This window comes from Papio anubis, chromosome 9 (assembly GCF_008728515.1).
Source record: "Papio anubis isolate 15944 chromosome 9, Panubis1.0, whole genome shotgun sequence".
In the NCBI taxonomy this organism is placed as follows: domain Eukaryota; kingdom Metazoa; phylum Chordata; class Mammalia; order Primates; family Cercopithecidae; genus Papio; species Papio anubis.
The window spans coordinates 56,827,480-56,854,786 of NC_044984.1; the positions used below are offsets into that span (position 1 = coordinate 56,827,480).

Below are 27,307 nucleotides of genomic sequence, written 5' to 3' on the forward strand. Positions count from 1 at the left end.
CAAGGAAGCAGAAGGAAATTAGATCCACAGCATAGGAGCAAAAATTATTGGCCTGGGATTTGAGGAAGATTACTTCCTCCACTGATATATAAGGAAATCGGGTAAGAGTCAGGTGCGATGCAGTAGAGTTGGACAGGCTTCTAACTGCTTTGTAAGGTAGGTAGCAAGGTTATTCAACCTAATGGGTTAGAGACTAGGTAAGACTGGAAAAGGTTCGAAATAATTATTGAGGATATAGAAAGCTATGCTGTGGACTTGGTGGAAGGTTACAGGTCATCTTTGAAGGACTTGAGAGATTGAAAATCATAGGTCTTTAATCTCTATATGATTTTCTTTAGTAACTTTGAACCCAGATAGTAACATTATGATAAAAATAATTTCAGATTGATATACTAATATGTAAGCATCATATGTGATGACCAGGTATGAGGCACCCTCATAAAATTCCTTGTCATCTTCTGAAACAGGAAGATTATAGTGATTAAGCCATAGATCTTTTAGATTATATGTTGGTACATTTACTTCATAACTTCTTTACAGGAACACAGTCAGATGTCTTAGTATTCAGAAATATTTCACCTTGATTTCATTTATAAAGCATTGACTCCTTTGTACAAGAAATTTAGCCTGTTCATCACAGAACAATTTAATTACTACTCTGGGCTACTCAAGATGGTTTGTACATTAGTATTTAGATGAATTTTAGATGGTTGCAGGTCTGTAGTTAATATATAATATTTGGTACCAAAGTTTGATCAGCTTCAAATCAGTAAATATGTCAGTTTTGGAATTTTTTCCTTCTTCGTTTTGCTTATATTATCTTCCAAGATATCAAGGGTAATAATCTGTACTTTATGTGCTTTTCTTTTTATATGAGCTATCACTCATATTTATTTTTCTGGCTTATTCACTGGTTGCTCTAGGGGTGCTCTAGTTACCAGTGGGAAGTAGAAAAAGGAAGTATTTTCTCAAGAATGAATACACTACCCTATATCAGAATCACATTTTGATAAATTTAGAAATGATTGCAAATGAATTGTGCTTTTCCAAAGAAAATTCTTCAAGACTTATGTAAATTTTTAATTAAAATCTAATGCAAGTTCGCCTATTTAGAAAAAGTACAACTATAAAAAATAAATACAAAAGACCATATAAGTTATGAATTTTTTCAGAAATAAATAGTGAATAAAAACGGTGCCTTTTCTGCATTTTGCTGTGTATACTTTAAAAAGGTTTTTATAATTATTTTTCTTATTTTTATGCATAAAATTTCCATTGTTGACTGTCAGTGAACACTATCGCTTTTGCTAGCCTCAACATTATTCTTAGTCTATTTGACTGTACTCCATTCTGTGTGCATATATGTGAAGATGTATCTATACATAACTTCTGTATTAAACAAAAGACATTTACTCATGCTGTTAAAACTTTCTGGCAGATTTTGGATAACCCTCCTTGCACCCCTTCACAATAACTCACAAACTGTAACTCTTCTGAATCCCACTTCCACAAGCAGACAATCTTTTTTAAGATAAAATATGTTTATTATGGTATTTATATATTTCTAACTATTTAACATATGTAAAGCTGTGCTACCATTTTTATTATCTTCTTTAAAACATGTCACTGACAAAGTGCCTCAGCAAGAGAAGGAAGGGGATGGGATTAGGGAAGCATGCAAACCTGTACAGCATGTTACCGTGCTGAATACTGTAGGCAGTATTAATATAATGTTAAGTATTTGTGTATCTAAATATAGAAGAACAGTAAAAATGCCCTATAAAAGATTTTTTTTAATGGTACACCTATTTAGGACACTTACCATGAATGGAGCTTGCGGGACTGGACATTGCTCTGGGTGAGTCAGTGAGTTAGTGGAGAGTGAATATGAAGGCCTAGGACAGGGTTGTTCCATCTTTTGGCTTCCCTGGGCCAAATCGGAAGAAGAATTATTGTCTTGGACCGCACATAAAATACAGTAACGCTAAGAATAGCTGATGTGCAAAAAAAAAAAAAAAAAAAAATCACAAAAAAAACTCAATGTTTTAAGAAAGTTTACGAATTTGTGTTGAGCTGCATTCAAAGGTGTCCTGGGTCACGTGCGAGCCTCGGGCTGGACAAATTTGGCCCAGTGCATTAATGTACACTACTGTAATCTTTATAAACACCATACACTTAGGCTACATTAATTTAAAAATATTTGCTTCAATAATAAAATTAACCTTAGCTTACTGCAACATTTTTACATTATAAACCTTAAAATTTTTTAAATGTTTTTGACTTGTTTGTTATAACAGTTTAAAACACCAGCAACACATTACACAGCTGTACAAAAATATTTTCTTCATATCCTTATTCTGTAAGCTTTTCTCTATTTTTAAATTTTTTCTAATTAAAAAATTTTTTGCTGAAAACTAAGAGACAAACACATTAACCTAGGCCTGCACAGTCAGGGTGATCAGTATCACTGTCTTCTGCCTCCACATCTTGTCCCATTGGAAGGTCTTCATGGGCAATAATATTCATGGAGCTGTCGTCTATGATACCAATGCCTTTGTCTGGAATACTTCCTGAAGGACCTGCCTGACTTTTTTATATATATAAGTAGAAGGAGTACACGCTAAAATAACGATTAAAAGTAAATACATAAACTGACAACAGTTGTTTATTATCAGCAAGTATTATAATAATTATATGTGCTATACTGTTGTAAGACCGGCAGCACAGTCGATTTGTTTACACCAGCATCACCATAAACATGTGAGTAATGAGTTATGCTACAGTGTCACAATGGCTACATCATTAAGCAATAGGGCTTTTTTAGCTACATTATGGTGTATGGGACCACTATCATATATGTAGTTTGTCATTGAGAAGAAAGTCATTATGCAGTCCATGACTGTATACAGATGGTCCTCAACTTACTGATGGAGTTACAGCCTGTTAAACTCATTAGAAGTTGAAAATATTGTAAGTAAAAAATCCATTTAATATACCTAACATACTATACAATATAGGTTAGCCTGGCCTACCTTAAATGTGCTTAGAACACTTACATTAATCTACAGTTGGGCAAAACCAGCTAACACAAAATCTGTTTTATAATAAAGCATTGATTACTGTACTGAAAATGAAAAACAGAATCATTGTATGGATACTAGAAATATGGTTTCTGCTGAATGCTTATCACTTTCATACCATTATAAAGTCCGGAAATCTTAAGTCACACCGTAAGTTGGACTGTCTATATCAACTTTTGTCATTGTAGTAAGAATACTTAACATGAGCTCTGCCATCTTAATTTTTTTCTGTACTATATAGTATTGTTAAATATAGGCACAATATTGTACAATAGACGTACTCATTTTGCATAACTGAAACTTTGTACCCACTGAATATCATGAACTCATTTCTTCCTTTTCCCAGCCCCTGGCAGTCACCATTTTACTCTTTGTTTCTATGACTATGATTGTTTTAGATACCTCATAAGTGGAATCATGCAGTATTTGTCTTTCTGTGACTCATTTACTTCATTTAGCATAGTGACTTTCAGGTTCATCCATGTCGCTTCGTATGGTAGGATCTTTTTTTTTCAGTCTGAATAGTATTCCATTTTTCTTTATTCTTTCATCCATCAAAAGTCATTAAGGTTATTTCCACATCTTGGCTATTGTGAATAATGCTGCAGTAAACATGATAGTACATATGTCTCTTCAGGACCCTGATTTTAATGCTTTTAGGTATGTACCCAGAAGTAGGATTGCTGGATCATATGGTTGTTCTGTTTTTAATTTTTTGAGGCTAATTTTCCATGGCCAATGCACCGTGTTATATAGTCTACAAGAGTTCCAATTTCTCCACATCCTCACGGTTACCTTTTGTTTTTTCAATAATAGACATCCTAACATGTGTGAGGTGGTAGCTCATTGTGGTTTTGATTTGCCTAATTAAGTGTTGTAACACCTTCAAGTTTTCAAAACAAGTATTAGAAAAGAACTGACTGCATATGTAAGATAGAGCTGTAAATGATTTTTTCCTTTATGTGTGATCTGTTGTACCAGTACCTTTTATAGAAGAGTCCATCTTTGCCTATTAGTTTGTAATGATGCTTTTGATATATGTCCTCATATATATGTGAGTCTGGCTCTTATTTCTTTGCACTGTTTTCATTGGTGTTTTTACTTCTCTCTATGCCAATATCACATTTTCTTAATCACAGCTTTGACACTTTGTAACCTTGGGCAAGTTAATTTCTCTGCATATGTACTCCATCTGAAATTAAGATAATAGTACCTACTTCATTGGGTAAATGAAAATATATTAATGTGCTTAGAAGTATGCACATGGCCCAAGAGTAAAACTCAAATATTAGTGATTTTGTTGTTAAATCAAACTTAATAAAGTTAATAAACTTAATTAACTTAATTAGTAAGTTAATAATTAACTTAATTAAATTAATAATAAATTAAGCTTAATAAAGAGGCTTAGTAATGAGGAAACTGAGATTTCCATCTTGTTTTTCTTCCAAACTTTCTGGTGAAGTGGAGAGAGGGTTATGGAGGGATTCCCTGAAACAGTGACATTTAGGCAGATATATGAAAGATTATAGGTGTTAACTATGTGTCTTAGTCCCTTCAGGCTGATATAACAAAGTACCAGTAAGTGGCTTAAAAACAGCAAATTTATTTGTCACTGTTCTGGAGGCTGGGAAATCCAAGATGGCTAGGTACTGGCAGGTTCTGTGTTTGGTGAGGACACAGCATACTTTCTGGTTCATAAATGGAACCTTCTAGCTGTAGTGGAAGGGATGAGGTGTCTCTCTGGGAACCTCTTTTATAAAGGCATAAATTCCATTCATGAGGACTCTGCCCTTATGATCTAATCACCTCCTAATACCCTATCCTTGGGGGTTAGGATTTTAACATTAATTCTGGGGGAGGAGACACGTGCATTCAGACCATAGCTCTACATGTTGAAGAGAATAAGGGAATTTTCTAGGTAGAAGGGGTTATGAGGCAGAAAATGGTGTGTCAAGGAACTGAAAGAAGCCTCTTGTAGCTGGATCTGGGCACAAAGAAAAATGGTACCTGCTGAGTCTAAAGGGGTAGCTAGGGTTAGATCATACAAGACCTTTTAGGCAATGTTAAGCATTTTAGACTTCATCCTACATAGTTATAACTATTTGTATTGGTTGATATCCTAATGACTTTAAGTCAATAAAAGAAACTCAAAAGCAAAAATTGGGCTTATCTGGACCCTAATAGTAAATGAGGATTAAGAATACCATTGAGAAGCCAGGTGTGGTGGCTCACACCTGTAATCTCAGCACTTTGGGAGGCCAAGGCGGGCGGATCATGAGGTCAGGAGATCAAGACCATCCTGGCCAAAAACCCTGTCTCTACTAAAAAAATACAAAAAATTAGCCAGGCATGGTGGTGGGCGCCTGTAGTCCCAGCTATTTGGGAGGCTGAGGCGGGAGAATGGCATGAACCCGGGAGGCGGAGCTGCAGTGAGCAGAGATCGCACCACTGCACTCCAGCCTGGACAACAGCGCGAGACTCCGTCTCAAAAAAAAAAAAAAAAAAACCTTTGAGAATATATAAATTCAGGTCTTTGTTCATTATTTGTAGCCTTTGTAATCTGTTGATTCTGTTCTAGTATTTTTATCAGTTCTAATTGAACATTGGAATTTTGGCAGATTTCATAGATGTAGAAGTATAGTTTTTACAGTGCAGCAGATCTATATAAATGTATTGAAATAAAATCTTTTCATTTATTTTTCTGTGTCATCTAATCTTACCTTTCTTAGTCTTCTTTCTTGTCTACGTCATCCAATCTTGTCTTTCTAATATATACCTAACAACACTATACATTATTTCTGGAATAGATTCTCCAATTTTTCTTTTTTTGTTTGCTTTTTGAGACAGAATCTTGCTCTATTGCCCAGGCTGGAGTGCAGTGGCATGCTCTCAGCTGACTGCAACCTCCATCTCCTGGATTCAAGCAATTCTTGTGCCTCAGCCTCCTGAGTAGCTGGGGTTACAAAAGCGTGTGCCACCACACTTGACTAATTTTTGTATTTTTAGTAGATATAGGATTTTAACATGTTGGCCAGGCTGGTCTCGAAGTCCTGGCCTCAAGTGATCCAGCCATCTTGGCCTCCCACAGTGCTGGGATTACAGGCGTGAGCCACCATACCTGGCCAGATTCTCCTATTTTTCTGCTTTCCTGATGTTTCATTACCATAAAATTGTATAGATAGCCCTGATAGAAATATGGTGCCCTTTTTCAATTGAAGATAGTATTGAAAGCAATTAAATATCATCAAATGGGAAAGTCTCCTATCATAATAGTATCATTGTACAGAAAGAAGTCACTACAAGATCTAGGAAAGATAGTTGATACAGAAATGTATGACAATACATGGATAGTTGATACAGAAATGTATGGCATTAGGTGGTTTATATACTTTTAGTACCGTAGTCCCTTTTTATCTGCAGAGGGTAAGTTCCAAGACCCTCAGTGGATGCCTGAGCCTACAGATAGTACCAAACCTGATATACACTGCTTTTTCCTATACTTAGATGTAATAAAGTTTATAGGCCAGGCACAGTGGCTCGTGTTTGTAATCCCAGCACTTTGGGAGGCCAAAGTGTGAGGGCTGCTTGAGCCTAGGAGCTTGAAACTATCCTGGGCAACATAGTGATATATCATCTCTACAAAAAATAAACAAAATTAGCTGGTTTTGTGGCACATGCCTGTAGTCCCAGCTACTCAGGAGACTGAGGTGGGACGATCACTTGAGCCAGGGAGGTCGAGGCTACAGTGAGCTGTGATCGTGCCCCTGTACTCCAGCCTGGGTGAGAGAGCAAGACCCTGTCTCAAAAAAAATAATAATAAAAAAGTTATAAATTAGCCACAGGAAGATTAACAGCAACAATTAATAATAAAATAGGACAGTTATGACAATATCCTGTAAAAGTTATGTGGATGTGGTTTCTCAAAATATCTTACTGTACTCTGCTTACCCTTTTTGTAATAGTGTGAGATGATAAAATGCATATGTGATGAGATGACATGAGGTAAATGACATAGGCATTATGATGTAAATGGAAGATTTCAGAAATAATTTATAGGTTTTAAATTACCTGTGTTCTGCGTAGCGTGATGAAATACTGTGCCATTCCACCCAAACTGTCTTCAAGCTGTCTTGGTTATCAGGTCGACTGTTGCAGTATCACAATCCTTATGTTCAAGTATCCCTTATTTTATTTAATAATGACCCAAAATGCAAGAGTGGTGAGAGTACCACAGTTGACAGTTAACCCGCAGAAAGTGAAACTGCAGCTAAAAGGAGGCTACTGTATAACTGTAAAGGATTTATTAAGTACTTTGGGAGATAGAACTCCATATCTTACAAATGTCTAAGTAACTATAAATAGCATTTCTGTATTATTCCACAATTTGTTTTTAATGTGTTTTCTAAATGATGTTTGTAACCGTAGTATTAATGTTATCTCAAGTACATATTCTATTTTTAATGCATGTGGCATTGTCTTTTTAAGAAAACTGACAGGAAATTTTGCATTTCCATTTTAAAGGGAAACATCAGTAACTAAGAAAAATTAACTGAAGATCGGAATCTACCCTCCCAAATGGTACTACACTCCCCAGTAGTTTTCATACAAGTAAATCATTAAGGGGCAGATAACCCCTTACAAACTACTTTTATAGATAGTAGAAGAGTAAAAGCTATTCTAGGTTTGTTAGAAGAGTACAGGAGAAAAAGCTTGGCAAGTGCAGAAAATTTTCATCACCTTCAACACTTAGTCATGATAGTCTAAACAAATGTCGAATAGAAAGGAACTTCTCTAAGTTCATTAACAGTATCAAAAACCTACAGCAAGCTAATAAGCAGCATTTATAAAAAATCTACCTAGTGGTGAAACTTTAAATCTTGTCATTAAAAAATCAAGACAAAAATGTTTGCTGTCTCTTCACCTATATTTTAGAAGCCCTAGCCAAGAAAAATAGGCAATAGACAAGAACAATAGGAATACAATTAGAAAGAAACGATTAAACACATTATTTGCCGCAACAATATGAGTTTTTACATAGAAAAATCTAAGGGAACCTACAACTAGGTAGAACTACTAAGAATTCAGGATGCTGGTGGATATCAGATTAATCACTTTAAAAAATTAGGCTGAGCACAGTGGTTCATGCTTGTTATCCCAGCACTTTGTGAGGCCGAGGCGGGCGGGTCACTTGAGGCCAGGAGTTTGAGACCAGCCTGGCCAAGATGGCAAAACCCAGTCTTTACTAAAAATAGAAAAATTAGCTTGGCATGGCACAAGCCATAATCCCAGCTACTCTGGAGGCTGAGGCACGAGAATTGCTTGAACCCAGGAAGTGGAGGTTGCAGTAAGCCAAGATCGTGCCACCACACTCCAGCCTGGGCAATAGAGTGAGACCCTGTCTCTAAAAAACAAACAACAAATATTATTTCTATGCATCAACTACAAGCAGTTATAGAATGTAATTAATTAGAAAAAAAGGTAAAATTCACAGAGAAAAACTGAGGTTTCTAGGAATGAATTTAGCAAAACATGATTTTTATTGGCAAAACATATGAAATTCATTAAAAGACATTAACCTGAATAATGAAGAGATATGCCATGGCTGTGGATAAGAAGACTCACTGGTAAAGATGGCAGTGTCCCTCAATTTTGTAAGTTTAATGTACTTCCCATCAAAATCTTATTAGACTTTTTTGTGGAACTTTGCAAAGAAAGCAAATCGAATGTCTGAGTGTAAGTAAAATCATTGCTAGTCTAGTCAGTATTTATTTTAGAAAATAGGATTTTCTTAAGACTTAGTCCCTCAATTCTTTTCTCAAAAATCTTAATCTCCACAATGTGTGGGGGCTTTCCATTGCATAATCTTGACAGTGGGTTCAGCATACTGGTACACAGATAATTCTGCATATCTACTTTTAGGGAGTTAGACTCATGAATATTCTTTAAGAATTCTGAGGTTTTGTTAGGTTAGTGCCTTTGCTTTAGCTATTTTCAGACGTTAACTGTGGGGTTTTATTCTTATAGTGTTATATATGGTAATCATAGAAAGAAACACTAGAATGGATAATCTTCTAAAAAACTTCTTTACCTGTAATATTACACACATGAGCCTTAAATCTCTCATTAACCTTTATCTTTACTGTTGATTCTGCTTGTGATTGAACCTGGTTAAATGTGGGGAAAATGTTTCTAGAAAAGAATTTAAAATCATTATGAACCAATGACAAAGCAGTATTTTATAGGAGGTATACTGTAGTCAGAATAAATTTTTGCAATGTTTTAGGTATATATTTTTTTAATGCTTTCTATCCTAGTGAACACTTGTTTTACTTTTTCTGTCATTGGTCATCTGATGAGAAGTTAGTTCTAGGTAGCTGAAAATAAGATGAATATAGTTTCAGTAATGTTTACAGTGTTAGCTCTATCACACTTTTGAAATCATTCAAAAACCAATCCTGCTTGCCCCTGCTATAGGAGGAACAGTCAGAGATAGTATTGTTGTTAACTTCCGTTGGTAAAGAAGCTTAATTAACGTTTTAAGACAGATTATACTTTCTATTAATATTTTTATAGATTTAAGGAGTACAAATGCAGTTTTGTTACATGGATGAACTGCATAATGGTGAAGTATGATCTTTTAATGTAGCCATCAGCTGAATAGTGTATATTGTACTCATTTAATAATTTATCATCCCTCACCCGCCTCCCACCCTTCTGAGTCTCCAGTGTCTGTTATTTCGCTCTCTGTGTCCGTGTGTATACATGGTTTAGCTACCACTTATAAGTGATAACATGCAGTATTTGACTTTGTATTTCTGAATTATTTCCCGTAAGATAATGGCCTCCAGTTCCATCCATGTTGCTGCAAAAAACATGCCTTCATTCTTTTTTATGGCTCAGTAGTATTCCACGATGTGTGTGTGTGTGCCACATTGTCTTTATCCGGTCATCCATTCATGGACACTTAAGGTGTTTCCTAAGATAATGGCCTCCACTTCCATCCATGGTGCTGCAAAAAAAAACATGGTTTTATTCTTTTTTTATGGCTGAGTAGTATTCCATGGTGTGTGTATGTATCCATATATGCCACATTGCCTTTATCCAATCATCCACTGATGGATACTTAGGTTGTTTCCATATCTTTGCTATTGTGAATAGTCCTGTGATAAACATAAAAGTACACGTGTCTTTTTGATAGAATTATTTCATTTCCTTTGAGTATATGCCCAGTAGTGTAATTACTACATCTAGTGGTAGTTCTATTTTTAGTTTTTTGAGAAATCTCCATACTGTTTTCCATACTGTTTTCCATAAAGGTTGTACTAATTTCCATTCCCACCATGCCTTTTCCTCTGCATCCTTGCCAACATCTGTTATCTTTTGACCTTCTAATAATGGCCATTCTGACTGGTGCGAGATGCTTTTTCACTGTGGTTTTACTTGCATTTATCTGATAATTAGTGATGTGAAAATTTTTTTCATATGTTATAGTTGACCATTTATATGTGTTAGTTTGAAATTTTTCTGTTTAGAGTAAACAGACAATCTATAGAATGGGAGAAAATATTTTCAAACTATACATACAACAAAAGACCAGTATCTGGACTCTGTAAGGAACTTAATAAGAAAAAAACCAACCCTATTAAAAAGTGGACAAACGACATGAACAGAATTCTCCAAAGAATACATATAGCCAGCAAACATATGAAACAATGCACAAAATCACTAATAATCAGAGAAATACAAATCAAAACCACAGTGAGGTACCATCTCATACCAGTCAGAATGGCTATTATTAAAAAGTTAAATAACAGATTTTAGCAAGATTGCAGAGAAAAGGGAATGCTTAATATGTTATTGGTGAGAATGCAAATTAGTTCAGCCCCTGTGGAAAGCAGTTTGGAGATTTCTCAAAGAACTAAAAATAGAAATACCATACGCTCAGCAGTCCCATTACTAGAAAATAAATCATTCTGCCAAAAAGACACCTGCCAAAAGTATCACAGTACTATTCACAATAGTAAAGACGCGGAATCAACCCGGGTGCCCATCATTGATGGGTTGGGTAAAGAAAATGTGATACATGGCCAGGCGTGGTGGCTCATTCCTGTAATCCCAGCACTTTGGGAGGCCCAGGCAGCAGATCACTTGAGGTCGGGAGTTCGAGACCAGCCTGACCAACATGGTAAAACCTGTCTCTACTAAAAATACAAAATTAGCCAGGCGTGGTGGCGCATCCCTGTAATCCCAGCTACTCGGGAGGCTGAGGCAGGAGAATTGCTTGAACCTGGGAGGCGGAGGTTGCGGTGAGCTGAGATCGCACCATTGCACTCCAGCCTGGGCAACAAGAGCGAAACTCTGTCTCAAAAAAAAAGAAAATGTGATACATACACACCATGGAGTACTGTGCAGCTATCAAAAAGAATGAAATTATATCCTTTACAGCAACATGGATGCAGCTGGAGGCCATTATTCTAAGCAAATTAACACAGATACAGAAGACCAAATACTGTGTGTTCTCACTTACAAGTAGGAGCTAAACATTGGGTATACACGAACACAAACTGGGAACAATAGACACTGGGGATTCCAAAAGAGAGGAGGGAGAGAGGGGAGTAGAGGTTGAAAAACAACCTATCGGTTACGTATTTGCTACTGGGCAACAGGATCATTAGAAACCAAAACCTCAGCATCGGGCAATATACCCATGTATCAAACCTGTATATGTACCCCCTGAATCTAATATTAAAAATAAAATTTAAAATATTTTTAACTGAATTTTTGATATAAAAATAACTTTTAAAAATCTGTGTTCTTTGTCCACTTTTAAATGAGTTTTATTTTTTGTTGCCGTCATTGTCATTGAGTAGTTTGAGTTCCTTGTAAATTCTGAATATTAGTCCTTTGTTGGAGGCATAGATTACAGATGTTTTCTCCCATTGTTAGGTTGTCTGTTCACAATTATTTCTTTTGCTGTACAAAAGTTTTTCAGTTAAACTGAGTCACTTTTGTCTATTTTTGTTTTTTGTTGGATTTGTTTTTGAGATGTTAGTCATAAATTCTTTTGTGTAGGCCAGTATACAGAGAGTTTCTCCTAGGTTTTTTTTTTTTTTTTTTTTTTTTAAGGACGTTTATAAAAGTTTCAAGATCTTGAATACACCTTGCGTTAATTTTTGTTGTTGTTGTTTTTCTACCTTGAGTTAAATATTTTTTATAGTGAGAGGTAGGGGTCCAATTTCATTCTTCTGCATGTGGCAATCCAGTTTTCCCGGCACCATTTATTGAATAGGGTCTCCTTTTCCAGTGAATGTTTTTGTCAGCTTCGTTGAAGATCAGTTGGCTATAGGTATGTGGCTTTATTTCTGGGCTCTCTGTTCTGTTCCATTGATCTGTGCATCTGTTTTTGTACCAGTACCATGCTGCTTTGGTTACTATAACCTTGCAGTGTAATTTGAAGTTGAGTAATTTGATGCCTCCAGCTTTGTTCTTTTTGCTTAGGATTGTTTTGTCTATTGAGATTTTTTTTTTTATATCATATGAGTTTTAGAATTGTTTTTTCTAATTCAGTGAAACATGATGTTGGTATTTTGATAGAAATTACATTGAATCTGTAGATTGCTTTGGGCAAGGGGAGTATGAGTTATTTTAACATTATTGATTCTTCTGATCCATCAGCATGAGATGTTGTTCCACTTATTTGTGTCATCTGCAGTATCTTTCATCATTGTTTTGTAGTTTTCCTTATAGAGGTCTTTCACCTCCTTGATTACATGTATTCCTTGGTATTTTACTTTTTTTTTTGGTAGCTTTGGTAAATGAAACTGACTTTGATTTGGTTCTCAGCTTGATTGTTAGTAGTGTATAAAATTGCTTCTGGTTTTTGTAAGTTGATTTTGTAGGCTGAAACTTTACTAGTTTGTTTCTCAAAGACATCTTCGTGGAATCTTTAGGGTTATCTAGGTATAAGATGATATTGTCAGCAAACAGATAACTTGACTTCCTCTTTTCCAACTTGAATGACTTACTTCTCTTTCCTGTTTTCTGGCTGTGACTTTTAGTAGTATATTGAATTGGAGTGTGTAAGTGGGCATTTTTGTCTTGTTCTCATTTTTAGTGGGAATGCTTTCAACTTTTCTCCATTCGTATGATATTGGTTGTAGTTTCGTTGTATGTGACTTTTATTATTTTGAGATACGTTCCTTCTGTGCCTACTTTGTTGCTGGTATTCATCATGAGATGTTGAATTTTACCAGCTACTATTTTTGCATCTATTGAGATTATTGTATGGTTTTTGTTTTTAATTTTGTTTGTGGTGAGTTGCATTTATTGATTTGCATATGTTGAACTTTCCTCGCATGCCTGGAGTAAAACCCACATGATCATGGGGTATTATCTTTTTGAACACTGATGTATTCAATTTGCTAATATTTCGTTGAGGAATTTTGCGTCTATATTCATCAGGAGATATTGGTCTGTAGTTTTCTTTATTTGTTGAGTCCTTGTTTGACTTTGGTATCAGGTTGACACTGGCCTTGTAGAATTAGAAAGGGAAGATTCCCTCTACTATTTTGGAACAGATTCAGTGGGATTGGTACAAGTTCTTTTTATGTCTGGTAGTATTCAGCTCTGAATCCGTCCTGTCCTGAGCTTGTTGTTGTTGTTGTTGTTGTTGTTGTTGTTGTTGTTAGACTTTCATCTTACTGATTTAATCTTAGTACTCATTATTGGTCTCTTCAGGGTTTCCAGTTCTTTCTGGTTCTATACAATCGGGAGGTTGTATGTTTCCAGGAGTTTACCCACTTCCTCTAGGTTTTCTAGTTTGTGTATGTAGAGATGCTCATAGTAGTCTCTGATGACCTTTTGTGTTTCTGCAGTATCAGTTACAATCTTTTCTTTTTTATTTCTGATTGTGTTTATTTGAATCTTCTCTCTTCTTGGTTAGTCTACCTAGCAGTCTATCTGTTTTATCTTTTCAAATAACTTTTCATTTCATTGATCTTTTTGTGCTGTATTTTTTATCTCAGTGTCACTTACTTTTCCTCTGATCTTTATGTCTTTTCTTCTGTCAACTTTGGGTTTAGTTCTTGTTTTTCTGTTTCATTGGGTGTGACATTTCGGTTGTTGATTTGTGTGGTTTTTTTATTGTTTTGTTTTGTTTTTTAGACAATATAAACTTTCCTCTTAGCACTGCTTTTGCTGTATCCCAGAGGTTTGGTATGTTGTATCTCCTTTTTCATTCATTTAAACATTTTTTAAAATTTTCATCTTAATTTTATTGTTGACCCAAAGATCATTCAGGAACATGTTACTGAATTTCCATGTCTTTGTATAGCTTCAAGAATTCCCCCTTGGGAATGATTTCTAGCTTTATTTCACTGTGTTTAAGAAGATACTTGATATTATTTCAATTTAAAAAAATTTTTTTAAGACTTGTTTTGTGGCATACCATATGGCCTATTTTGGAGAATGTTTCATGCATGATGAAAAGAATGTATATTCTGCTATTTGGGGGTAGAATGTTCTGCAAATGTCTGCCAAAAAGATTTAGTTTAGAATCCAATTTAATTCTGGTGTTTCTTTGTTGGTTTTGTGTCCTGATGATCTGTCTAGTGCTGTCAGTGGAATATGGAAGTCCCCCACTATTATTGTATTGCTATTTATATCTTTTCTTAGGTCTTATTTTATGAATCTGAGTTTTGGTCCTCTGGTGTTGGGTACATATATATTTAGGATTGTTATATCTTTCTATTGAATTGATCCCTTTATCATTATAATGAGTTTGTATTTTTTTACTGTTTCTGATTTAAAGTCAGCTTTATCTGATCTAAGTATAGCTACTCCTACTTGTTTTTGGTTTCCGTTTACATGGAGTATCTTTTTGCACCCCTTTCTTCAGTCTGTAAGTTTCTTTACCACTAAAGTGAGTTTTTATTGTTAGCAGCATAGAGTTAGATCTTGTTTTCTAAATTCATCCTGCCAATCTTTTATCTTTTAAGTAGAGCATTTAACCCATTTGTGTTTGAGGTAAATATTGATATGTGAGATTTTATTCCTGTAGTAATGTTAATTGTTATCACATTGCTTTGTAGTTTCATTGGTGTAATTATTTTACAAGATCTGTGGATTTTTTACTTTATTACGTTTTTATGATGGCAAGTATTGACCCTTCATTTCCAGGTTTGACCTCCCTTGATCATTTTTGTAGAGCCAGTCTAGTGGTGACAGATTCCCTCAATGATTGTTTTTCTAGGAAAGACTTTTTATCTCCTTTATTCCTAAAGCTTTTTCTAGCAGGATACAAATTTTCAGGTTGACAGTTTTTTTTTTTCTTTAAGCCTATTTTGAAAATAGAATCCCAGTCTCTTCTGACTTGTAAGTCATCTGCCAGGAAGTCTGCTGTTAGTCCGATGGAGTTTCCTTTGTAGGTGACCAAATGCTTTTCTCTTACTGAGACCTGACACAGTCTGATGACTCTTTGTCATGGTGAGGCCCTTCTTGTAATGTATTTTTCTGGATTTCATTGAGCCTGTTATTCTGGATGTCTAGATCACTTGCTGGACAAGAGAAGTTGGTTTTCCAAACTTTTTGCTTTCTTTTCTTTTCTTTCTCAAGAATACCTAAAATTCCTAGGTCCAGACGTTTTAAGTCTCCTACTTCTCGAAGCCTTTGTTCATCTTTAGCATTCTTTTTTCTTCTTCAAAAGACCTGTCTTTAATATCTGAGATTGTTTCTTCTCCTTGATCTAGTGTATTGTTGAAGCGTTCATCTGTAGGATTTTGTAAATCCTTCAGTGAATTTTTTATTTCCAAAAGATTTCATTTATATCCTTAATTGATTTTCTGTTTCTTTGTGTTGGTTTTTCACATTTTCTGTGAATCTCATTGAGCTTCCCTAAAAATCAATGTTGTGAATTATTTAGCATTTCAGTAATGTTGAATAGGATTTATTGCTAGAGAGTTAGTGTGATCCTTTGAGAGTGTTGTAACACCCTGTTTTTTCAGACTTCCAGAATTACTATACTGGTTCTTTCTCATCTGGAAAAACTCATTTCTCAGTTTGAATTAATTTTTGTATGGGCAAGACTGTTTTCCCTTGAGGATGTGACTATAATGTATGTTGAATAGGGTCATTTGGCTTTGCTTCTGGGTGCTTTTAGTGGCAAAGACTCTGTATGAATTTCCTGGTTTTAGATAGCCTTTGTTTGGTGGCTTTCTCAAACATCAGGTGTGATAGTGGTATACTTGGCATGTGAGCAGGCTCACAGCCTCCTGTAGAGCCAGAGTAGCAGAGGTCTCAAGAAGCTTATCTTGTTCCCAAGTTGTGTGCATTTATGGTAGCAGATTTGTATTGGGTTGTGCAGTTCATCCTCCAGGCCAGTAGTAGCATTTGCAGGTATGAGTAGCATCAGTGGTAACAGTGGGGTTTACGCTTGACCTGTGTTTGCCAGGGAAAGCTCAGATATTCTGATGACTGGCGGAAGCGCCAGCCCTGACGAGGGTGGCAGGAGATAGGGGAGTCATCGGGCCACTGGTAAAATGCACTGAGGTCTTTTGTGGAGGGAGGTGGGGGGTGTAGGCCGGGGTGATGAGCTGTGTTAGCACCCTGGCCTCAGCCGGCGGGAATGTGCTGTTTCCCTCTCACATTCCTGTTCTGGTGCTCAGGTTGTTCAGTTCTCTTAGACACTGCCGTTTATTTCCAAGCTGCAGTGTAGCCTAGAACTGAAGGAGATGCTAGCCCCATGGCTTGACACTACACTTCTGTGCTGTCTGGAAATGGGTGCCATGCAGACTCTGCTCCCCATGGCAGGACCCCTGAAACTCTATGCAGAGAGTGGGAGACGACCCACCTTTCTCATGAACCTGGGCCCAGAGGCCACTGCCAGTGGAGCTGCAGTTGCCCCTCACAGCTTCACATAGCCTGCCCTCTGGTTTCTTGTGCCAGCTTCCTATGCGAGCAGCAGTGACTGTGTCTGCAACAGTGGGTGGAGGGGGAGGAGAAGTCCCCTTCTTTATGTTTGGGCTCAAGCACAGGGGCCACTTGGCCAATGGTACGGGACCTTACTCCTCACTTGCTGTGCTGAGCAGAGTTTGTGTCTCTGTGTCTCTGCCAGGAGAAGGCATTCACTTGCAACCCCAAGCAGGGAGCTCTTGGGGGGCTCTGGAAAATGCATGTTTTGGTTTCCTTTGTCCCAGGGGCTGTCCCTTTGGTGCACTGCACTTTTCCTTCCCTTAAAAGTAGCACTCCTTGAGGGATCGATTATTGGGAACCTTGCAGCACCCCTGGGTCTAACTAGCACTGTACCACTGCTGCCCGCTGAGTGGGTGCTGGGGAATGTCAGCAAGAGCTCCCAGGATATGGAAGCACAAGGGCTGAGGTTCCCTGGGCAAGATGAAGTCCCCTGATGGATGTGCTCTGACAATGATGCCTTGCCACAGATGCTCGAGTCTAGGGGGGTGGGAAGGTGAGCAACCCAGCGTGAGCTTGCAGTCTGGTGTAACACCCTCAAGAAATCCCTACCCTTACCACTGTCTGGGTTTGTGAGAGCAGAGGAGCTCTCCCATAGATCGCATACTAGCAGTCCGCCACAGGAATGAGGGATCCCAAACACTCTTGCTTACCCTTTTCCATGCAACACCAAGTCCTTTAGGGCTCCCAGCAACTGTTTTTTGGTCGCTCACTTCCTTCTTTTTCTATGTCTAAATTTTTTCCTGTGATTTTTGTGTACTAGTATTCTCTCTTTGATATTCTGTTAGAGCTGTGATTATGTGTTTGTAATTTTGGTTCTTTTTTCTTTTTTGAGACTGAGTCTCACTCTTTCGCCCAGCCTGGAATGCAGTAGTACGATCTCGGCTCACTGCAACCTCTGCCTCCCAGGTGCAAGCAGTTCTCCTGCCTCAGCCTCCTGAGTAGCTGGGATTACAGGCACCTGCCACCATGCCTGGCCAATTTTTGTATTTTAGGTAGAGATGGGATTTCACCATGTTGGCCAGGCTGATCTTGAACTCCTGACCTCAACTGATCCACCTGCGTCAGCCATCCAACACGCTGGGATTGCAGGTGTGAACCACCGCACTCGGCCGTAATTTTGGTTCTTTTTTCTGAAGAGAACTGGAAATTGATGTCTCTAGTCAGCCATCTTGAACCTCTCTCTGATTATAATTATTATAATTAACCTTGCAACCCTTGATGACTGGTTTCCTTTACCTCCAAAACACATAATAAAGTACATAAAATTATTTGCAAGTTTCTTGTAAAAGAACCATTTTTTTATTTACCATTCTGCATTTTTAAATTTATTTTGACAGATTCTTATGATTATTTGCATATTTATTTAATTGAGAAGCATTTTCTTGAATACTTATATTTGTATTTTTATATCAATATTTGTCATCAAGTAGTATATGTTTGTAGAACAATAGGAGTAATACTTTATACGAATGAAGTCCTGTCTTTCTAATACTAAGTGGCATTACAGTTATTTTCAATAATCCTTTGAAGTAGATGTCTTTTAATATAAAAGGAAATATCAAAAATTGATGGCTCGTCTACTGTTCCTGTATTTTCAGGTGTTTTCCTTAACCAATTTCTTTTATTTTCTAGGTACCTAGTCGATAGTCGCTGGTTCAAACAGTGGAAAAAATATGTTGGCTTTGACAGCTGGGACAAATACCAGATGGGAGATCAAAATGTGTATCCTGGACCCATTGATAACTCTGGACTTCTCAAAGGTCATTATTTTCTTCCTTCAGTCAAGTTGTAAATGTGTTAAATTTCATTATGTAAATGTCAGTTGAGTATGGAAAATGTTAGTGTAAATAAGTTGATAAATTAGAAATATCTTGCATTACGGATTTGACCTAATGAACTTATTATTCTAATTCGTTATTTAAAATTTTATAGTTATTATTCTGTATGACAGGTTTTGTTTTTTATTTATGATGTAACAAGGCTTTATTGTTTAAACTCTTTTTTTTAAATTTATTTTCGTATTATTATTATAATTTCTTAAGTTGCAGGCATATGCATAACGCGTGCAGGTTTGTTACATATAAGTATATACTGTGCCATGCTGGTGCGTAAGCAACTCATCAACCCGCTATTTGCATCAGGTATAACTCTAATGCAATCCTCCCTCCCAAGGATAGGCCCCGTGTGTGACAAGTTCCCCTTCCTGAGTCCAAGTGGGGATCTCATTGTTCAGTTCCCCACCTGCTGAGTGAGTATTACGTGCTCTGGTTTCTGTCTCTGTGATAGTTTGCTAAGAATGAGGAGTTTCTAGCTGCATCCATGTCCCTACAAAGGACACAAACTCATCCCCTTTTTATGGCTAAACAGTACTCCTATGGTATATGTGCTTAAGATTTTCTTAATCCAGTCTGTCACTGATGGACATTTGGGTTGATTCCAAGTCTTTATTAGAATAGTGCTGTACAAACATAATGCGGTGGCATGTGTCTTTATAGCAGCATAATTTATAACTTTTGGGTATATCCTTGTAATGGGATGGTTTGGGTCATATGGTACATCTAGGTTCTAGATCTTTATGGAATCAGCCATATACTGTTTTCCAGCAATGGCTGAACTCAAGCTTATAATCCTACTCAACAGTGTAAAAGTGTTCCTATCACATCCTCTCCAGCACCTGTTGTTTCTCAGTTTTAATGGTCACATTCTAACTGGTGTGAGATGGTATCTCAATAGGGTTTTGATTTGCATTTCTCTGATGGCCAGTGACATGAGCATTTTATGTCTGCTACTGTATGAATACCCTTTGAGAAATGTCTGTCTATCCTCAAGCTCCACTTTTGATGTGGGGTTGTTTGTTTTCTTTTAAATTTGTTTGAGTTCTTTGTAGGTTCTGGATAGCTAGCCCTGTCAGATGAGTAGATTGCAAAAATTTTCCCACTCTGCAGGCTGCCTGTCTACCTGATGCAGGTTTCCTTTGCTGTGCAGAAGCTCTTTAGCTTTAAATGGAGGATCCCATTTGTCAATTCTTTTGGCTTCTTTTATGTCATGAGCTGGTGTTTTTAGATATGAAGTCTTGCCCATGCCCATGTCCTGAATGGTACCTACCTAGGTTTCTCTCTCTAGGGATTTTTATGGTATTAGGTTCCAGCACATTTAAGTCTCTAATCCATCTTGAATTAATTTCGTGATATGAGAAGGAAAGGATCCAGTTTCAGCTGTCTTACTTAGTACAGCCACCCTTGCATAGCACCATTTATTAAATAGGGAATCCTTTCCCCATTTCTTGTTTCCTAGTTTGTCAGCATCGATGGCTGTAGATGTGTATTATTTCTGGAGGACTCTGTTCTGTCTCCCATTGGTCTATATCTCTATGTTTTGTACCAGTACTCATGCTGTTTTGGCCATGTAGCCTTGTAGTATAGTTTGGAAGTCAGGCAGTTGATGCCTCCAGCCTTGTTCTCTTTTGACTTAGGGATTGTCTTGGAGATGGCTCTTTGGTTCCATATGAATCCTTTTAAAGTTCAGTTTTTCCCAATTCTGTGAAGAAACTCATTGTGCTTGATGGGATGGTATTGAATTATAAATTACCTTTAAGTAGTATGGCTATATTTCTACTATATTGATTCTTTTCCTATCCATGAGTAATGGTATGTTCTTTCCATTTGTTTTAGTCTCCTTCTTTTATTTCACTGAGCAGTGGTTTGTAGTTCTCTGAAGAGGTCCTTTACATCCCTTTTGTAAGTTGGATTCTAGGTATTTTATCTTTCTTGTGCCAAATCATGAATGGAAGTCTATTCCATGATTTTGGCTCTGTTTGTCTGTTACTGGTGTGTATAAGAATGCTTCAGATTTTGCACATTAATTTGTATCCTGAGACTTTGCCAGTTGCTTATCAGCTTGGATAGAGATTTTGTAATGAGACAATGGGGTTTCTAAATATACAATCAAGCAAATAATCTGCAAAGAGTGGACAATTTGACTTTCTTTTCCCAACTGAATAGCCCTCGGATTTCTCTGCCTAATTCAACTGAAGGCCAGAACTTCCCAACACTCATGTTGAATAGGGAGGGTGAGAGAGGTATCCCTGTCTCTGTGCCAGTTTTCAAAGGGAATTTTTCCATTTCTTTTGCCTATCCAGTATGATATTACTGTGGGTTTGGTTGGGCAAATAGCTCTTACACACTTTGAGGTACGTCTCCATCAGGCACCAATTTATTGAGCCGCTTTGTGCATGAAGGGCTGCTGAATCTCTTGTCAAAAGCCTTTTCTGCATCTATTGAGATAATCATGTGGTCTGGTTCCTGGTTCCAGTTTCATATGCTGGATTATGTTTATTGATTTGCTATCGTTGAACCAGCCTTGCATCCCAGGGATGAAGCCCACTTGGTCATGGTGGTGGGATAAGCTTTTGATGTGTTGTTGAACTTTCGCCTTGCCAGTATTTTATTGAGTGATTTTGGCATCATACCATCAGGGATAATGGTCTAAAATTCCTTTTGTTGTGTCTCTGCCAGCTTTGGTATCAGGATGATGTTGGCTCCCATAAAATGGCTGAGGATTCTCTTTTCATTGATTGAAGAAGTTCTTGTGAAGGAAATGGTACCAACTCTCCTTGTAATTGGGTAGAATTCAGCCAGAATCCATCTGGTCCTGACTTTTGGTTGGTGGAAGACATTGTTGCCTCACCTCAGGAGCCCGCTATTGGTCTATATTCAGGATCTAACTTCTTCCTATTTTAGTCTTTCTGGAAGAGTGTAAGTGTCCAGAAATTCATCCATTCTTCTAGATTTCCAGCTTCATTTGCATAGAGGTGCTGGTAGTATTCTGATAGTAGTTTGTATTTCTGTGGGTCGTGGTGGGTGATATCCCTTTATCATTTTAATTGCGCCAATTTGATTCTTCTCTTTCTTTTTCTTTTATTAGTCTCATAGTGGTCTGTCAATTTTGTTGATCTTTCAAAACCAACTCCTGAATTCTGATTTTTGAGGCTTTGTGGGTCTCTATCTCCTTCAGTTCTGCTCTGATCTTAGTTATTTCTTTTGCCTTCATAGCTTTCAATGTGTTTGCTCTTGTTTCTTAGTTCTTTTTAATTGCATGTTAGATGTCAATCTTAGATCTTTCCTCGCCTTTAGGCATTTAGTGCTATAAATTTCCTCCATACCGCTTCGAAATGTGTCCCAGAGATTCTGTATGCTGCATCTTGTTCCTACTTTGGTTCTAAAGAACACTTTATTTCTGCCTCTATTCTTTACATGTACCCAGTGAGTCATTCTGTGGGGAGCAGGTTGTTCAGTTTCCAGTAGAAGTTGAGCAGTTTTGATTGAGTTTCTTAGTCCTGGAGTTCTAGTTTGATTCTGCACTGTGGTCTGAGGAGACAGTTTTATTATACTCTTGTTCTTGTATATTTTAACAGGAGTGCTTACTTCAATTATGTGGTCAATTTTGGAGTGGCACATGGGTGCTGCTGGAGGAAGAAATGCATTCTGGTTGACTTAAAGGCTTCCAGAGTTCTATAGATGTTCATTAGGTCTGTTTGCTGCAGAGATGCCAGCCCACCCTGGATATCCTTGCTAACTCTGTCTCGCTGATCTGTCTAATGCTGATAGGAGGTTAGCCTCCCACATGGCATGGGAGTCTAAGTCTCTGTAAGTCTCTAAGGACTTATTTTATGAATCCAAGTGCTCCTGTATCAAGTATATATTTAGGATGGAAGTAGCCCTCCCTGTTGAATTGATCCCTACTCATTAAGTGCAATGGCCTTTATCCTTTGATCTTTGGATGGTTTAAAGTCTGGTTTTAGATTGTAGACTAGTATTGCAACCCTGCTTTTGTTCTCCATCATCTACTTGCAACCCTCCCATCCCTTTATTTTGAGCCTATGCATGTCTCTCATGGCAGGAGATGGGTCTCCCTGGAATACAGCATAGACTGATGGGTCTGACTTCATCCAGCTTACAGTCCGTGCCCTTTAATTGGAGAATTTTAGTCCATTTACATTTAAGGTTAATACATTGTTATGTGTGAACTTGATCCTGCCATTATGATATTAACTGGCTAATTTGCTCGCTAGTTTACGCAGTTTCTTCCCTATTTCATGGTCTAGATGGCATGTTTCAAATGGCTGGTACCAGTTGTTCCTTTCCTAAGCGTTTTAGTGCTTCCTTCCTGGTGGTCTCTTGGGCCCTGTGGTGACAAAAATTTCTAAGCATTTGTTTATCTTGTAAAGCATTTTATTTCTCCTTCAACTCTATGAAACTTAGTTTGGCTGGATATGAAATCTTGGCTGGTACCTTTAAGAATGCTTGAATATTGGCCCCTACTCTCTCTGGCTTGTAGAGTTTCTGCCTTTAGAGATCTAGAGTCTGATGTTTCCTTTGGGGTAACCTAACCTTTCTCTCTTAGCTGCCCTGGTGTTTTTTCCTTCATTTCCCCAACTTAAAGTGAATCTGGCACCATGTGTCTTGAGTTGAGTTCTTCTCGAGAGTATCTTTGTATGCCTCTCCTGTATTTCCTGGATTTGAATGTTGGCCTGCCCTACTAGAAGTTCTCTGATGATATCCTGAAGAGTGTTTTCTCTAACCTGGTTCCATTTTCCCCACTTTCAGGCACCCCAATCAGATGAGATTTTGTCTTTTATTATATCCTCATACTTCTTGTATTTGTTCTATTTTTCTTTGTTTCTCTTCTCGTTTATCATCTATTTGATCTCAATCGCTGATACTCTTTTTCTTCCAGTTGATCAGGCCGTTACTGAAGTTTGTGCATTTGGTTACCGTGATTTCTCGGTCATGGTTTTCATCTCTTTCTATTTCGCTATGACCTTCTGCACTAATTACTTCAGGCCGTCAATTCTTCCACTTTTTCTAAGATTTTAGTTTCTTTTGCGCTTGTAATGTAATTCTCCTTTAGCTCTTGAGGAAATTTGATGGACTGGTGTTTCCTTTTCCTATCTCGCTGAAGCTATTCTCCGGCCCAGCTTTGATCCGTTGGCGAAGATGCGCCTGCCGGGAGATGTAGCTCTGTATTTTGAATTTCCAGCTTTTCTGCCCCTGGGTTTTCCCCATCTCTTGTGGTTTTATCTGCCTCTGGTCTCTTTTGGATGATGGTGATGTACTGATGGGGTTTTAGTGTAGGTGTCCTTCCCTGTTTGATAGTTTTCCTTCTAACAGCCAGAATCTCAGCCGTGGTGGTCTGCTGCTGAGATTGCTAAGGTCCACTCCAGACCCTATTTGCTCTGTATCAGCAGCAGAGGCTGCAGAAGATAGGAATATTTCTGGAACAGCGAGTGTACTCGGTTCCATTCTTGTTTTGGAAGCTTCCTCCTCAGGTGTACTCTGGCCTGTGAGGTGTGCCGACTGCCTTTAGTGATGTCTCCCAGTTAGGCTACCAGGGCCAGGGACCCACTTGAGCAGGCAGTCTGTCCCTTCTCAGATCTCAACTCCGTGCTGGGAGATCCCACTGCTCTTCTGTGCTGGCTCAGACAGGAGTCACCGTTTAGAGTCTCTGCAGAGGTTTCTGCTGCTTTTGTTGCTGTTGTTGTTCTGTAGCTGTGCCCTGTCCCCAGAGGTGGAGTCTCATAGAGACAGGTGCAGGTCTTGAGCTGCCGTGAGCACCCCACTCCAGCTGGAGCTTCCCAGCAGCTTTGTTTACCTACTTAAGCTTCTCAGCAATGGCGGGCTCTCTCCCCAGCCTTGCTGCTGCCTCCTGCTGGTAGATCAAGCAGACTGCTGTGGGCAGCAATGAGGGAGGCTCCGCGGTGGGACCCTCCTGGCCAGGTGTGATAAGGACCTCCTGGTGCCTGTTTGCCAGTTTGCATTGGGGTGGAGCCACCCATTTCCAGGGTGCTGTGTGTTCCCAGTCTCTGGCTAGGAAAAGGGATTCCCTCCCCTGCCTCTAGGTGAGGGCATGCCTCGCCTCTGCTTCAGCCTCACGGTCGTGGGCTGCAGCAGCTGACCTCAGCACCGGACGGCCCGGGCACTCCCAGTGGGATGTCCCAGTACCTCAGTTGAAAATGCAGAAATCACCGTCGCCAAGTACTGGGAGTTGAGACTGGAGCTGTTCCTATTCGGCTTATCTTGTCTACTGTGTTGTTTTGAACCTTGCCTAAGAATGACTTCCACTTTAAAGATTTCATTATTAAGTAATCATTATTTGATGATTATTATTAAGTAATAAGACTTATTAAATAATAATTAAAGACTGATTATTTTGAGAAATGCTGTGTCACATATTGTTTTTCCTAGAGGAGTATGACATTTCAAATTTAAAGAAATAACTGGTATATGCTTGCATTCTTAAATTTTTACATTAGCTTTCTACAACGCTCACTACTTGCCAGTCCACTTCTATATACCTCTTTGGTCATGGGTAAGGGGACAAACCCATAAGCACTGGGAACTGTATCATTCCCCAACAGTGGTCTCCCAAAACACTGGATATCAGGCAACGGAAAACAGTGATCCTTGAGAGATGGGAAACAAAATAGATAAGCCCTCCGACTGCCTTCTGTTTACTGCATTCAAAGAGTTTCCAAGACACTACATGGGAAGATGAAACCCATGCAGACCCTTGCGATCTCCCTTAGTTGAGGAAACAGAGTTTGCAGTCTGAGAAAACCAAGCCTACAAGAATCCAGGAAAATACCAGAAAGTAGTGAGTAGCTCAGAGAGAGAGACCTAGACCCTCCATAGGGTTACTCTTAAGTCTTCAACTATTAATCAGCACTTTGCATGTGAGAAAACTTTTCAAGGCCAGACGAGGTACCACTGAAAAGAAGGAACAATCGTCGAGGCTAATATAGGATTGGGAATCATTTGTGTTCTCAGCAGCCAGAGTGGAAAACCACATAATTTACGGAATAGACTTCTGAGAACAGTTGTACTTATATAATAGGGTGAAATTAATTTTCCTGCTCTGCTAGCCTGAAAGCATCAAACTATTTCCAATTAACTGCATTTCAGAATAAAACTTGAGTATTTATAAGAATACAAAAATATCCAGCATACAAAAGTGTAAAATTTATAATGGCTTGGATCTGACCAAATATTACCTGGCATGTGAAGAAGCAGGAAAATATGATCAATAATGACAAGCAGTGTCAATCTTAAAAACAAATCTCCCCCACAAGACATGGAAAAAATTAATAAAGAACAGATGAGACAAATACAAAATTAAAAGTTGCTAGATTGAAACCCAGCTCTATGAATAATCACATTAAATGTAAACACCTCAACTAAAGGTAGTGGTGGTGAGATTAGATTAAAAAGTTAAGAACCAGCTATCAACTGCCTACAAGAAACTCACTTTAAATGTAAGGACACAGATAGATTACAGGAAAGATATGGAAAAAGATAACACCAGGCTGTGGTAAGCAAGACTAATCCCCAGTGATCCTCACTCTTATGTAATACTCTCTTCTTTGAGTGTAGGTGAAACTTGTAAATAGGATGAAGACATCACTCCTATGATTATGTTATGTGGCAAAAGGAGACTCTCCTGGTGAACGTAATCTAATCACACATACCCTTTAAAAGCAGAGAGTCTCTCTGGCTGGTGGCAAAAGAATTCAGAGATGCATGAAAGAGAGCCAACATGTCATTGCTGGTTTGAAGTTGGAAGGAATTGTGTGAGATGCAAGGCAGGCAGCATCTAGGAACAGAGAGAGGCCTCAGGTTGACAGCCAGCTAGGAAACGGGAACCTCAGACTCACAACCATGGGTAACTGAATTCTGCCAACAACCTGAATGGGCTTGGAAGCAGATTCTCCCTCAGACCTTCAGATAAGAGCCCAGTAGGGGTGATATCTTGACTTCAGCCTTGTAGAACCCTAAGCACAAATCCATTTGGGCCCTCCTGAACTACTGACCCACAGAACTGTGAACTAATAGCGGTGATGTTTAAGCCGCTATGGTAATTCATTATGCAACAGTGGAAAACTAATACACTTGCTAACACCATTTTTTAAAAAGTTGGAGACATTAAGTTTCAGAATAAAGAAAATTATTAGGGATAGGTCACTTTATAATGACTAATGGGATGGGATAGTTCATCAAGAGAATATAGTAATCCTAAATATATACCTACCTAATGGCATAACTTGAAAATATGTGAAGAAGAGTGATGTCAGCAGGATGATAGGATAGAAAGTCCCAGCCCCCAACCCCCAACAGAAACACTGAAGTAACAGTGGTCCAAACTATCTTTATGAGAAACCCAAGATCCAGTTAAGAATTTGCAGTATTCCAGATGAGCACAAAACT

The 27,307-nt window shown here is 38.1% G+C and overlaps 1 protein-coding gene across 17 annotated transcripts in view; it reads left to right on the forward strand.

Moving 5' to 3' along the window:
• The window catches only part of USP15 (ubiquitin specific peptidase 15), a 152,766-nt gene that overhangs the window by 15,417 nt on the left and 110,042 nt on the right, over positions 1–27,307 (forward strand). For all 17 annotated transcript variants that reach the window (XR_002515663.2, XR_002515664.2, XR_002515668.2 and 14 more), the window contains exon 2: positions 18,681–18,808. Coding sequence is in view for 9 of the 17 variants with exons in the window: in XM_017945982.3 (XP_017801471.1) it covers positions 18,681–18,808 (128 nt within the window). In the remaining 8 variants the exon portion in view is untranslated. The remainder of the gene's footprint in view (positions 1–18,680; positions 18,809–27,307) is intronic.